Genomic DNA, 14,038 nt, shown 5'->3' on the forward strand with positions numbered 1-14,038 from the left:
GCCCCTTAGAATTCAACGAGAAAAAAATGGATCCCAAGTTTCTTATTTTACATTCACTTCTTGTAGGATTGTATTGGAGCAATTGATGGCACACATGTTAAAGCTAGATTACCGCAAGGTCAAGAGGTACCATATATTGGACGTAAAGGTTATCCGACTCAGAATATTCTCGCCGTTGTTGATTTTAATATGTGTTTTACATTTGAATGGGCTGGGTGGGAAGGAGCAACTCACGATAGTCGTATATTTGCTGAGGCCCTTCGTAGAGAAGAGCTCAACTTTCCACATCCACGCGGAAACAAATATTATCTAGTTGATGCAGGATATTCACACATGAAAGGATACATGGCTCCATACAAAGGAAATAATGTAAGATATCACCTAGCTGAATTTCGCCGCGGTGCAACTCGACAATTGCGAGAGCCAAGAGGACCCATTGAGAAATTTAACTATTTACATTCTTCTTGTAGAAATGTAGTAGAGCGCACATTTGGTGTTTGGAAAGCAAGATTATCTATTTTGAGAGACATTCCATACTATCACATTGACACACAAAGGGACATCGTACTTGCTACTATGGCCATTCACAATTATATTAGAAAGAAATGCAATGTGGATGATGCATTCCGAACAACCGAGAATGAGAGCTTTATTCCATCGATTGATTCTAATGATATTGGCACAACTTCAAGAGCTAACAATGTAGATGTCGAAGATGTAGGAGAACAAAATGATGTCTATTGGATGGGGTTTCGTGATATGATTGCTAGTGACATTTCTAATGCTTGATGCTTGTATTATATGAATATTTCCACTTCTTGTATTTATAGTGGAGTGCTTTCGGTTATATTAGCACTTTTATTTTGTGTCAAATTCTCCATCTTTGAAATATGAATTGTATTACCCTTTTTTAAGTCATGTTGATCCTAACTTATTAAAAAAATTGTGCTCTTTATAGCAGTCCTAGGCAAAAAATGTCCATTTGCTTCTGATTTTTTCATAAATGCCAATAATAGATCATCATTATTAGAATTAGAAGTTTTTGTTCTACTTGCACGTTCATCTAGTGCTTCAGTTATGTAATTGTTCAAAATGTGGAGGCTCTTCTTTAGACTTTTTTCTGATCCAATGGACAAAAATCTCATAAATTTTCACATGAAGTTGGGGTAGAACAATCTTTTGAAAACTGATTTTAGAGTTGTATCCATTGCAAGTGCAATTGAATTATCATCATGAAGTTCAATGGTGAGAATATTCAAATTTTTCCCTAGAGCAAGTCCAAAAATGTTATCAGTGCCAAAACGTATCATTAAATCTTGTAAGTCTACTGAAATGTTCTGTTTTGAAGCCTTGTCTAAGATTGGTAATAAGCCATTCTTGATTGCTAGATTTAGCCAATGATATAGTGCATGACCAAGCTTCCATTTTGATAATTCAGGAACCACTATTTTCCTTTGCAAAATCCACTCTTCACCGTTAACATAGGATATATCTGTTGGAGGAAGAAGAATGGTTTAATTAATAGTCTCATAATTAATACACAACTCTTTCTTGAAACAACAAATCAATATAAATACATTTTCAATAAAGAAATAAATCAAGAAGATACTACTCCCTTCATTCCAAAATAAGTGTCTCTTTTAGCTCATGCACCCCCTTTAAGTAACATGTATTTATAAAAAATTAACTTAAATAAACATTTTATAGTGGAAGTGATTTTAAAATATAAATTACTTTTGATTTGAATCAACTTTAGAGTTTAAAAATCTTTTAAATCAACTTATTTATGGTGTTAACAACTTTAAGGGTATTTCAGTCATTTTGACAGAAAATAAGTGCTTAACAGCACTTATTTACCAAACACATCAACAACTTATTTTCAGCATAAACACTTTTATCCAAACACCCAACTGCTTATTTATAAAAATAACTTTCATCACTTAAAAGTTCTAAAAGCACTTTATACATAAAAGTCACTTTTTTTAAGCCCATCCAAACGGGCTCATAAATGGCTGACTTTAAGCACTTTATGGCTTATTTTAAGCACTTTAAGTTTGTACCCAAATACTAAAATAAGCTAAAAAAAAAGCTTATAAGTTGGTTTGACCAACTTATAAGCCCATCCAAACGGGCTCTATCCATGCTTCTAAATCTTGAACCACTTTAATTGAATATTTTGTAAGTGATAAGCAATTAAACAATTGTTGATTAACATCTAATGAAATTAGATAAATATGAGGCAGTATGATTGGTCCTGCAATTAGGAAATTTAAGGCAAAAATGAGAGCAAACATTGTATTATGCATTATACAAGAGAAATACAAAATAACCTCTTCCTTTAAGAACTAGATGAAGTTAGTAGAATTGTATTAGGTTTGATGTTCGGCACGTTTCGACACAACGTTACCCCCCACAATAGAGTTATGTTGGAGTTTCTGTAAGTATGATTTTAGGTGATTTAATGGCGGTGCTTATAGTGATCAATGGCTGTGCTGCAGAAAGGAAGATGATATGGTGGAGTTGGAGGGAAGAAGACCAAACGATGACCGACGCACAGTGAGCGGCCAAGAAGATGAAGAGAGAGATGTTTTGAAAAGAAAAAATAATTGCAAAAGAGCAATTTTCTTTTTTTTTTTTAATGTAAAATTTTCACGTGACGTATTTTGATTCATCAAAATTTGTCATGTCCGAGCAACTTCTTTAAAAAAAAAAAAAAAAAACTATTTGTTAAAAATGTGGTCAAAGAAAAACTCCTTTTTTAACTCTCCAAATCATCAGAAAAAATTCCAGGAATCTTGAGAAAGTCTCATAAAACGCACTAATAGAGTAATAGGTTGAGTCAACATAGTTCTTGTCATCACGCGCAGGAAGCTTTATTTGCTTCCTACCAGTATTGTCATTTGCAATTCATGCGAATATGAGACAGTTTTTAACTCACAAAAAGTGAACGTTTCTCTTCACTGAACTAAAAGTTAGGCATTTTGTACATTGTAATTAAAAATAGCTGGAAGAATAAATAATTAAAAAATAGCAAGAATAACAAATAAAAAGGCTTGAATTTATGAGTGTAATACAGTCAAACCTCTCTATAACAGCATCGTTGGGTCCGAAATTTTTCAGTTGTTATAGAGAATGACTATTATACACCTATAGCAGCATTGATATTTAAATAATATTTTACTGTTAGGCAAAAAATATGCATAAAATCTAATTTTCATTTTTAATTTTTAAATTCTAAGCTTAATCACACTTTGTATAATGAAGGAAAGTTGTTTAATGATGAAAATATATATATTCATATGATATTTTTTTTGTTATAAATAGTGTATTGAATGATCAAATATTTGGTCAAAATCTCTATACTTATTATTATTAATCATAAATATTCTATTTTTATAAAGATGGTTAATTATTATATTACCAAAAACAAACAAAAAAAAAAAAGACAGTTGTTATATAGGAGGTAATTTTACAAAGAGCGTACTGTTATTGATAACGTCCAAATCCACTCCTCAAAGAGAAAGTGTACACGGTCGTATGCAATATAATTTACCCAACTATGAGTCGGGGTCGATCCCACAGGGAACAATATGCTAGGCGATTAAGAAAGTAAGGAACTTTCACCAACTAAGCTAAAGCCAAACGATAGATAATATTTTGGATTTTTTGAGAAAATTATAACTAATGCGGAAATGTAAACTAACCTAGAAAGCGAGTAAAATGATCAATGGCCACAAGCATGGATAATAGGAGATTACACTCAAGTAACGATCCAATGTATTTTACAATTTTACAACTAAGAGCAGGTCTATGTTAATAGACAATGATTTCTAAAGTCTCATTGAAAGTCTCTCAACCAAATCAATGAATTTCACTCTAAGCTTTCTCAAGCCTTAGAGTGTGATGTTAAACACAATCAATTTAACCTCAAGTAACTATCCTCTTCCGAGCTCAATTTATTAGATGGGTTTAATGACCCAAATTCTTGTTAACTAATCTTTCCCAAATTGACTTTCCTCTCTCGAGCTCAAATCAAATTAAATGGGTGAATCCTAGGGTTAGCTAATCCCTTTGGAAACATTCAAGAACGAGATTAATTAAAGAAACAATAACCCACTTCATTAGGAATAAAAATCATTCAATACATAAGCAAAACAAGAGTTTCATCCAACACTTTAATCCTAGAATATTTCCATAAACAAGATTCAAGTGAAGAAAATAAATACTACACACTTAGATATACAATACAAAGCAAGGAATTGAAGAAAGGTTTAAGAAATATCTCATTAAGGTGCTCCAATCTTCTCCTCCAGTGGTGTAGGTGAAACCCTAGCCTCCAAGCTTGATGAAAAACTGCCCGAGATGTCTATTACAAACCCTAAAAGAGTATTTATTTCAATCCAAAAACGGGAACAAAATCTGGACAAAAATACCCTCGTGCACAACATACTACTCCCATCTTGTGTCGCAGGTGCAACATGCGAGTCGCATGTTGTGCCAAAATCATAGCATGTTGTGCCAATTTCTCTGTCAACACATGCTGCTCGCATGTTGAACATGCGGCTCGCATGTTGAACATGCTGGTCGCATGTTCAACATGCTGCACGCATGTGCTGCTAGCATGTGCTGCCAGAAAGTGTTTCTTGTTCAATTTTTGCTCCGTTTTGCTTCGTTTTGCTCTCCGGGCATCTTATCCTACAAAACAACATAAATACACAAAAAGTAACAACAAAAGTGCTTGAAGAGTCACAAAAGCTTAAGGAATTAGCATCGAATATCCCGTAATTTCACGACACATCAATACCCCCAACTTAAAGTCTTTGCTTGTCCTCAAGCAAATCAAAACAAAAATCTCAATGAGGATCCACTTTAAGCACAAAAACATGACTTTGGTTGGTACCAACAATTAGGCTACAAGCATGTGAAGCTTCAACCAAATAACTCCCTCATTTCAAAATACAATTTCAAGAATGCAATAGAGATTTAAAACCATCATGCAACAACACTCAAGCCTCAATAAGTGACTAAAAACCACTAGCTTACTAGATATGCTCAGTTGACTTAACTTTGAATTTTTCAACATCACTAATCTATCGTAATCCATATGCCCTCACAAGAAAGAAAGTCCCAAAATCACTATATTCACAGCAACTATGCAAGGGACAAATACACAAAAGTCGCTCACACTCAACAAAGAAGTTCTAGTGCTAACAAATATCACACCATAAGCTTGCCCTTATTTTCGTTCATCACTAACTCAACAACATTCGGTTGGAGATCACATAGGGACTTTTTAAGCTTGTAATGTAGGCTTAGGGAAGGGTAGGCTAAGTATTTGAGATACAAGTGACTACGCCCTCCTTGAACACTACACATACCTTTTGTCCACTTTCCTCTTCTTTTCAAAACATCACTCCTTCCTTTGCATACTAGTTTCCCCAATTATTCCAACTTTTTTTTTTGCACAAAAAGTTTGCAACCTTTTTGTATTTTTCAAATTTTCTTCCTTTCTTTTGACTTTTCCACAACACCAACCTTCACCGCTCTCAAGCAACACTAACACCCCCAACTTAGGCTTTTGGCCTCAAATTCACAATTTCATGTTCAAGGAGGGAAAGGTTCAAAAGAGAGACTTTTCATCAAAAAGAGTAAAGGCTTGTAATGTGGCAATCAAAGAAAAGGTCATAGGCTCAAGTGGGGTTACTAGTGATATTATTTATGCAATGGCAGGCTAGAAAGGCTAAAGAGGCTTTTTCAAAAATCACAAAGATAGCTCAAGGTCATCTCTCCAACCAACATAATCAAAATTAGCATTGAACGACTAACCGGGCAAGTTCTAGATGATAAAAGTAAGCACAAGAATTATTCAACAAACACTCACCACACATGGCATATGAACCAGTCTAGATGGATCAACTAGTGCAATATCTCATAATCCAAAGTAACACAACTAGTAGGTAAAGAGTCACCAAATGAGCCAAAAAGTTGTCACAAAGATCATTCTTTCCTATGCACCTTGCTTTTTAACTTTCACAAAACAATTTGGAGGGGCATTCGCATTTCAATTTCATATGCAAGAGACTAACTCCATTAGTACCAAACAAGCCAAGAGTTTTCACATTTTTCCTCAAAAGAGCACCTACACCTAAACTACAAGACTAATGAAAGAAGCTAAGAAAGAAAATAAAATAATAAAAGTGACTAATCCATAACATGACGAACGAAATTTTTAGAAATTTGAGCAAGTTCCATTTGTAACGTTTATTTGCAGCCACACCAACAGTCACACAACAAACCCGGCAAGGGCACACAATATACATATATAAGACAAAAGCCCAAGGGCACAATTTATGCATAACCAAAATATAATGTGCTACCACATGCCACCCCCAACTACAAACATTGCAGTGTCCTCACTGCACATAATCAAAACAAAACATACAATAGTTTGAGGGCAATTATTATTTTTTTATTAGTGGCAGTACCTGCGAGCAGCACCTGCGACTCGCAGGCATGACCTACAATTCGCAGGTGATGTAACTTTTTTTTTCTGTCACCACTTGCGACCTGACCTGCGACTCGCAGGTCATACCTGCGATTCGCAGGTTATGACAGCTGAAGAATAAAATCAGCAGCTTTTACTGGTTTGGGGGCTATCCGGAAATCCGACATGCTCAAAACAACTCCAAAAATTCTGAACTTTGCAGATTAGTCACAAACCATAAACTAAACTATTCTAAAAAATAAAATTTCAAAAATGATTTAAAATTTTTAAAACGATGGGTTGCCTCCCACCAAGCGCTTGATTTAATGTCGCGGCACGACGGTTACCTTTACCACTTTTCCTTCCATTTGGAAGATATGAATTTACGCCCCAACTTTGAATCAAGATTATGATGACACTCCTGGGGCGGTGGTAGTAAAGCAAAGAGGCCAACTCTCGGGTGTCGCATCTTGCACTTCTTGGCTCGTAAGTGAGGCATGCCATTTTGTCTTCTTATCATAGCAAACTTCAAAATGAAAACGCTTTCTTCTTCGTCTCCAAAATTCTCCATAGGCTTGGTTAGTTCAACTTCCATTTCACTAACCAAGCATAATGTTGAAAAATGGTTGGTAAGGCGCTCCATTTTCAAATTCGCTTCATTTTTGACATCCTCACCAAAAAATGAACTAAAAACCATTTCATGAACTTTTCTATGCAACTCTAGTATCATTTCTTCAGTCTCGGCATCTTGCATTATTTTTGGATTGGTCGATTGGCAATTCACCATTAGCTCATCAAAATCAATCTTGACCTTTTCTTCATTGGAAACCAACTCAAAACTACAATCCATGGCCCTTTGATATTGAGCATCACATGCCTCAATCTTTGCATTCAATTCGGCCTCCAATTTTTGGATAGTAATTTCAAGTAGCTCCAATTCTTGACTTTGCTCAACATGTATTTTTAGAAATTCTTCCATCATCCGTGAAATGCCTTCACGGTGATCCCCATAGGCTTCAAGTTGTTGAGCTTGATTCATTAGCCAATCTTGGCTCAAAATTTCCATCTTGTCAAGTTTTTCTTCATTGTGAGAGTCGTCCAACTCTTGTAAAAATCCATCCATGGTGAGATATACCTTTTGGATAGTTTCATCATCTCCATGTTGAACTTCTTCCCACAATTTGGTCAAGACTTGTCCATAGTTTTTGTTCCTCCCCATTATGCTTTTAAAAATTTCCTCAACTTCATCTTTTTGAGAATTGGAGATTTCTTCATCAATATTTTGCTCTTCTTCAAGTTGAACCTTTTCTTCAATTTCACAACTTTCGTTGTGGTCACAAGAATTTTCAGGCTCATCTTTCAAATTTGAAATCTCTTCTTCAACCAATTCATTTTGAGGAGTAGACACTTCCATGACAATTGAGGAATTGGCATCCTCAAATGAATCATTCGTTCTTTTCATAGCATCTCCATTTTCTAAAATGGTTTGTTGGACGAAGTTTCGCTCTTCCTCCATTTTAGCTTCTCGATCTAAGTATGTTTGGAGCATTGTCATGATGCCTTCATATCCGGCACTTTGTCCTTCACTTGTCATGTCATTGTCCCTATCAAACTCAAAAGCACAGCTAGCATTTTCGTTAGAACAACTTGGGGGAGGGGAAGCAAAATAATTGGGACAATCACCCCAATGTCCACCTTGACCACCACATATATTACAAATATTCTCATCATAGAATTGAGACGGTGCACACATCTCTCTCCGGGGAAAATTTTCACAATCTTGCCAAAAGTGGGGTCCTTCACAATGTGGACATGGGTCATCAAAATATGGATTGCAACCATCAAACCCATTTTCATTCCAAGATGCCATAAAGACAAAAGTAAAAATAAAATAAAAACTAAACACAACACAAAAAAGAAAAATCACAAACACATTTTCACAAATATTCACAAGTTTGGACCAAAGCAAGTAAGCTAAAATCCCAAACTAACTCAAATACGCCAAATTGTTCCCCGGCAACGGCGCCATTTTTGATAACGTCCAAATCCACTCCTCAAAGAGAAAGTGTACACGGTCGTATGCAATATAATTTACCCAACTATGAGTCGGGGTCGATCCCACAGGGAACAATATGCTAGGCGATTAAGAAAGTAAGGAACTTTCACCAACTAAGCTAAAGCCAAACGATAGATAATATTTTGGGTTTTTGGAGAAAATTATAACTAATGCGGAAATGTAAACTAACCTAGAAAGAAAGTAAAATGATCAATGGCCACAAGCATGGATAATAGGAGATTACACTCAAGTAACGATCCAATGTATTTTACAATTTTACAACTAAGAGCGGGTCTATGTTAATAGATAATGATTTCTAAAATCTCATTGCTCAACCAAATAAATGAATTTCTCTCTAAGCTTTCTCAAGCCTTAGAGTGTGATGTTAAACATAATCAATTTAACCTCAAATAACTATCCTCTTCCGAGCTCAAGTTATTAGATGGGTTTAATGACCCAAATTCTTGTTAACTAATCTTTCCCAAATTGACTTTCCTCTCTCGAGCTCAAATCAAATTAAATGGGTGAGTCCTAGGGTTAGCTAATCCCTTTGAAAACATTCAAGAACGAGATTAATTAAAGAAACAATAACCCACTTCATTAGGAATAAAAATCATTCAATACATAAGCAAAACAAGAGTTTCATCCAACACTTTAATCCTAGAATATTTCCATAAACAAGATTCAAGTGAAGAAAATAAATACTACACACTTAGATATACAATACAAAGCAAGGAATTGAAGAAAGGTTTAAGAAATATCTCATTAAGGTGCTCCAATCCTCTCCTCCAATGGTGTAGGTGAAACCCTAGCCTTCAAGCTTGATGAAAAACTGCCAAAGATGTCTATTACAAACCCTAAAAGAGTATTTATTTCAATCCAAAAACGGGAACAAAATCTGGGCAAAAATACCCTCGTGCACAACATGCTACTCGCATCTCGTGTCGCAGGTGCAACATGCGAGTCGCATGTTGTGCCAAAATCGTAGCATGTTGTGCCAATTTCTCTGTCAACACATGTTGCTCGCATGTTGAACATGCGGCTCGCATGTTGAACATGCTGCAGCAAGTGCTGCTAGCATGTTCAACGTGCTGCTCGCATGTTCTACATGTTGCATGCATGTGCTGCCAGAAAGTGCTTCTTGTTCAATTTTTGCTCCGTTTTGCTCCGTTTTGCTCCGTTTTGCTTCGTTTTGCTCTCCGGGCATCTTATCCCACAAAACAACATAAATACACAAAAAGTAACAACAAAAGTGCTTGAAGAGTCACAAAAGCTTAAGGAATTAGCATCGAATATCACGTAATTTCACGACACATCAGTTATAAAGTTAGTTGTTGCTGTTATAGGTGAAATGCTAATATACAGAAGTAAAATATAACATAAAAAATCGGTTCTGAAAAAACTTGGCTGTTATAGAGAGATGTTGATATATGCAGGTATCGTTATAGAGAGATCTGATTGTACTTGAAGAAAGTCTCCTAATGATTGAGAAACTTGACGAGAAGGTAAAACTTTAATGGTTAAATAAACTGTGGATCCAACAAAAATATTTCTAAGCTTAGATTTAGCATATAGTGTACCTTTAAAATATTTCAAGTTGAACATATGAACCCTATTTTCATATGTCTTTTTAGAGTTGTCATTCTCACTTGGATTCTACCGCCACTAAATTGCATTTTACATTTTTATCACTAATAATCATGGTTTGAAATCGAAATAAGAAGAGAATTTTTTGTGGTAAAATCTTATTTAGTTTAGACATGATATTATATGTTAGGTCCTTAGATAATTCAAATAAAGAAAAATTTATTAAGTAAGATTAGTTGATTAGAAATGTCTTAAATATTAGAAAAATAATTAACTAATAATTTCTTTGAAGTGAAATATGTTTTTAAACGGTAAAAGATTAAATGACATTATGAAGGGTCTTGTGCTTTTTTGGTTGAAAAATATTGAATTCCAAAGAGAACACACAATTGGGTAAATCTACTCGCTTCCAAAAGAAGAAGAATTGCCGATCCATCATAAGTTTTATATCTATAAATAACATTGGATTATCAAGAGAAAATTACACTGTATGTTCATTGAGGCAAAAATGCTATCAAAATTGACCCATTTTTTTAATTCTTACAAAAAATGACCCAAACCTCTCTCTCTCTCTCTCTCTCTGTTTGTGTGTGTGTATATATATGTTTGTATATGTTAGTATAAGTATCTGTATATATTTGTATATGTTTACATATTTTGGGCTATTTTTTTGCAATGTAAGTGACCAACTTGTATATTTCTGAAATATTTCCGATTATCAATGGGATGATGTTTTGCGTGACGTTCTATTTATAGGATTAAATCATAAGTTAGCGATTTTATTTATTATTTGCTTTGACATTATATATAATATTCTCAACGAAAAATTAGTGTGTTGATTTAATTAGGTATACCAACATTAAACATTAAGGACTTGTTGAACAATTTGATTAAGATCATATATGTTCTATAGAAGTAACAAAATGTATTTAATTAATTTCTGAGATTGATTGATAGTGTATCCATAAACTTTGCTAATAAATTACATAACTTGCACTCCCTTTTCCACAATTGCATCAGTTACTCTGTCAGATTAAGGAAAAGAATTGAAACCATATTTGGGGTGAATCATAGATTATTTGCATGCCTAAATTAAAATATACTTAAACTGCTATTCATAAAAGTAAGATATTATTACCATAATCTATTACATTAATTGCATAAGAAATAAATTAAAAATATCTACATATCTTTTACATTAATGGCAAAGAAATAAATGTCAATATTGTATTTGTATGCTATATGAACCACCTATTATGACTCAGAAAATATATGAGAAGATGTATTCCATGAGAAAGTTGATAGTGATTTTCTTTATCTCTCTATCTCTTATAACTTTTTCTTCGGGAGATTTGATAGACGATGTTTGCCGAAAGTCTAGAGACTTTAAAGTATGTACCACCTCTCTTAGGGCGGACCCTAAGAGCTCATCTGCTGATGAAAAAGGTTTGATACGTATACTGCTTCAACAATGTTTAGCAAAGGCAACAAGTATTTACAATGAAATTGTAAATCTACTAAAGGAAACAAAAGAACCTGTTCTCAAAGAATGCCTTCAAATTTGTAAGGACAATTATGATGGTTCGAACGAGGATCTTATAGATTCAATTAAATATTTTGATGCAAGTGACTATTTTTCGCTGAAGATTAGTGCTGCTGGTGCTACAAATGGTGCAGTCACTTGTGAAGAAGCATTTACTGAACCACCTGTTAGAAAATCTCCAATAAAATCAGAAAATGACAATTTTGCTGATTTTGTTCATTTAACAATGAGTTTGATACCACCACCAAAGTAGTAATAAGAAGTTTCATTACTATGCTCATTTATAAGATGTTGTCGTGACTACATAATGGTTTATTCTAAAATTTTACTTTACGAGTTATTGTCTTTTTTTCCCTTTACCTCCATATTCATTCTTTATGTTAATTATAATATTCTTATTTTATAGGAAAATGATTGTTAGTACAATTAGCAGAGTTTATTGATATAACTTTATTGATATATAAAAAGATCTATTGTATGCAGCCTTATTCAACATTTTTGCTAGAGGCGGTTTCCACGTCTCGAACTCGTGACCTTCTGGTCACATGGCAACAACTTTGCTAATTACGTTAAGGCTTCCCGTCATACTTTATTCCAGATTAATTCCCAAAAGAAGATTTATAGTATTGTTTTAATGACTATTAAATTAGGTTCTGTTTTTTTATCACCTACACATTCAACTTAGAAAATTAGCACTCTTTATTGATATTCAAAGGAGAAAAATGCTTTCACGTTCTATTATACTACGCAAAAGTGAAGACTTTTTTATATTCTCTCTTCGATTGCCACGAGTAACAAACTATAATGACGATTCTTTTTGGTTGATATTATGAATTGATGCACCTATGCTATTTGATAGTATGCCGAAGCGACTGAACAACTTTTATTTGAAATTCTAAGAGGCATCGAATTGTAAGCAGGGGCGGATTGAAGGGGTAGGATGATAACGTCCAGATCCACTCCTCAAAGAGAAAGTGTACACGGTCGTATGCAATATATTTTACCCAACTATGAGTCGGGGTCGATCCCACAGGGAATACAATGAAGAAATATACTCGATAAGTGCAACACCCGACTATTAGTCAATATTTCAAAGGGGAAAGAAATATAATAGGAGTTTGATTGTTATTTGTTCATTAAAAACTGAGAATGGTTATAGGATGTAAATAATTGGTAAATGGGACTAAGGTTGTGGTTCCAATGGAGAGCAATGCGTTTGGGTATCAATTCAACTTATTTATATGCCTAGGAGCACTAAGCCAAGGGTCACGCGATTCTTGCCAAAAGTTTTCCAACCACATCAACAAATTTCATCCTAAGCTTTTCCAAGCCCTAGGATGTTTTAAAAGAGAGCACCCATGTAGCCTCAACTAGCTTTCCTATTCCTAGCTCAAGCTATTAGATGGATTTAATGACTCACATTGTTGCTATTAACTCTTTTCCTAACCTCTACTTTCTTTTCCAAGCAAAGTAATGGTATTAAGGCACAAATAATGTTGTACACCATCACAAGACATTGATGCTTGAAGAGTTAATAGAAAACACCATTAGCATATAAATATAGTATGAATATGAAACCCAATCACATAACTAACACATTGGATCCCACAACCTTAGCTGAAAGATTAGCTACTAATGTTCATTACAAGTAAATCAATCAAGTAAAATGTATTCATAAATCTTACAAAAGTGTTGGATGAAGAAGGTGACAAAGCCAAAAGAAATCTCTTAAATGCTTCAATAACCAACAGTAAATGACTCCACAAGAGTCTATGCCAAAAACTGTAGGATCATCTAAACCAAAACCCTAGCAAATATATTTATAGCATGTCCAAAACGGGAACAATTTCCAGACGAAAATGCCCCTGCGCATAGGGTGCGATTCGCACATAGTGTCGCATGTTCAACCCGCGAGTCGCAGGTTTCACTAGACCATCGCAGGTGTCGCATCTTCAGTTATTTGTTGAGCAGCATCCGCGACACCAGACGCGATTTGCATGTTACACCTGCGTCTCGTAGGTGGTGTCGCATGTGGTGTCACATGTGGGGTCTTATTTGGTCCTCTCTGTCAACAGGTGCTGCACCACCTGCGACTCGCATGTGGTACCTGCGATTCGCAGGTGGTGCCATTGTTCAGTTCTGCTGGGTTTTTGCTTCATTTTGCTTCGTTTTGCTTCAAATTGCTTCAAGTTGCTTCCGGCACATGTTATTCTACAAATTGACACAAAAACACGAGAAACGACATCAAAAGCACTTGGGGATTTATAAAAGACTAAGTAATTGGCGTCAAATGAGCCGTAATTTCACGACTCATCAACACCCCCAAACTTATACTTTTGCTTGTCCTCAAGCATTTAAAATAGAACTA

The 14,038-nt window shown here is 34.7% G+C and overlaps 1 protein-coding gene across 1 annotated transcript; it reads left to right on the forward strand.

The window, feature by feature from the left end:
* Positions 1 to 11,407: 11,407 nt before the first annotated feature.
* LOC132608191 (pectinesterase inhibitor-like) lies at positions 11,408 to 11,999 on the forward strand. The gene has a single exon (XM_060322257.1). It carries the CDS (start codon positions 11,408 to 11,410, stop codon positions 11,921 to 11,923), a length of 516 nt encoding a protein of 171 aa, XP_060178240.1. The 3' UTR covers positions 11,924 to 11,999.
* The last annotated feature ends 2,039 nt before the right edge of the window (positions 12,000 to 14,038 follow it).

The sequence above is a fragment of the Lycium barbarum genome, chromosome 8 (genome assembly GCF_019175385.1).
Source record: "Lycium barbarum isolate Lr01 chromosome 8, ASM1917538v2, whole genome shotgun sequence".
Classification (NCBI taxonomy): domain Eukaryota; kingdom Viridiplantae; phylum Streptophyta; class Magnoliopsida; order Solanales; family Solanaceae; genus Lycium; species Lycium barbarum.

Bases quoted from the DNA above. Each gene is read 5' to 3' on its own strand.
- LOC132608191 (XM_060322257.1), top strand. From the start codon at position 11,408: ATGTATTCCATGAGAAAGTTGATAGTGATTTTCTTTATCTCTCTATCT.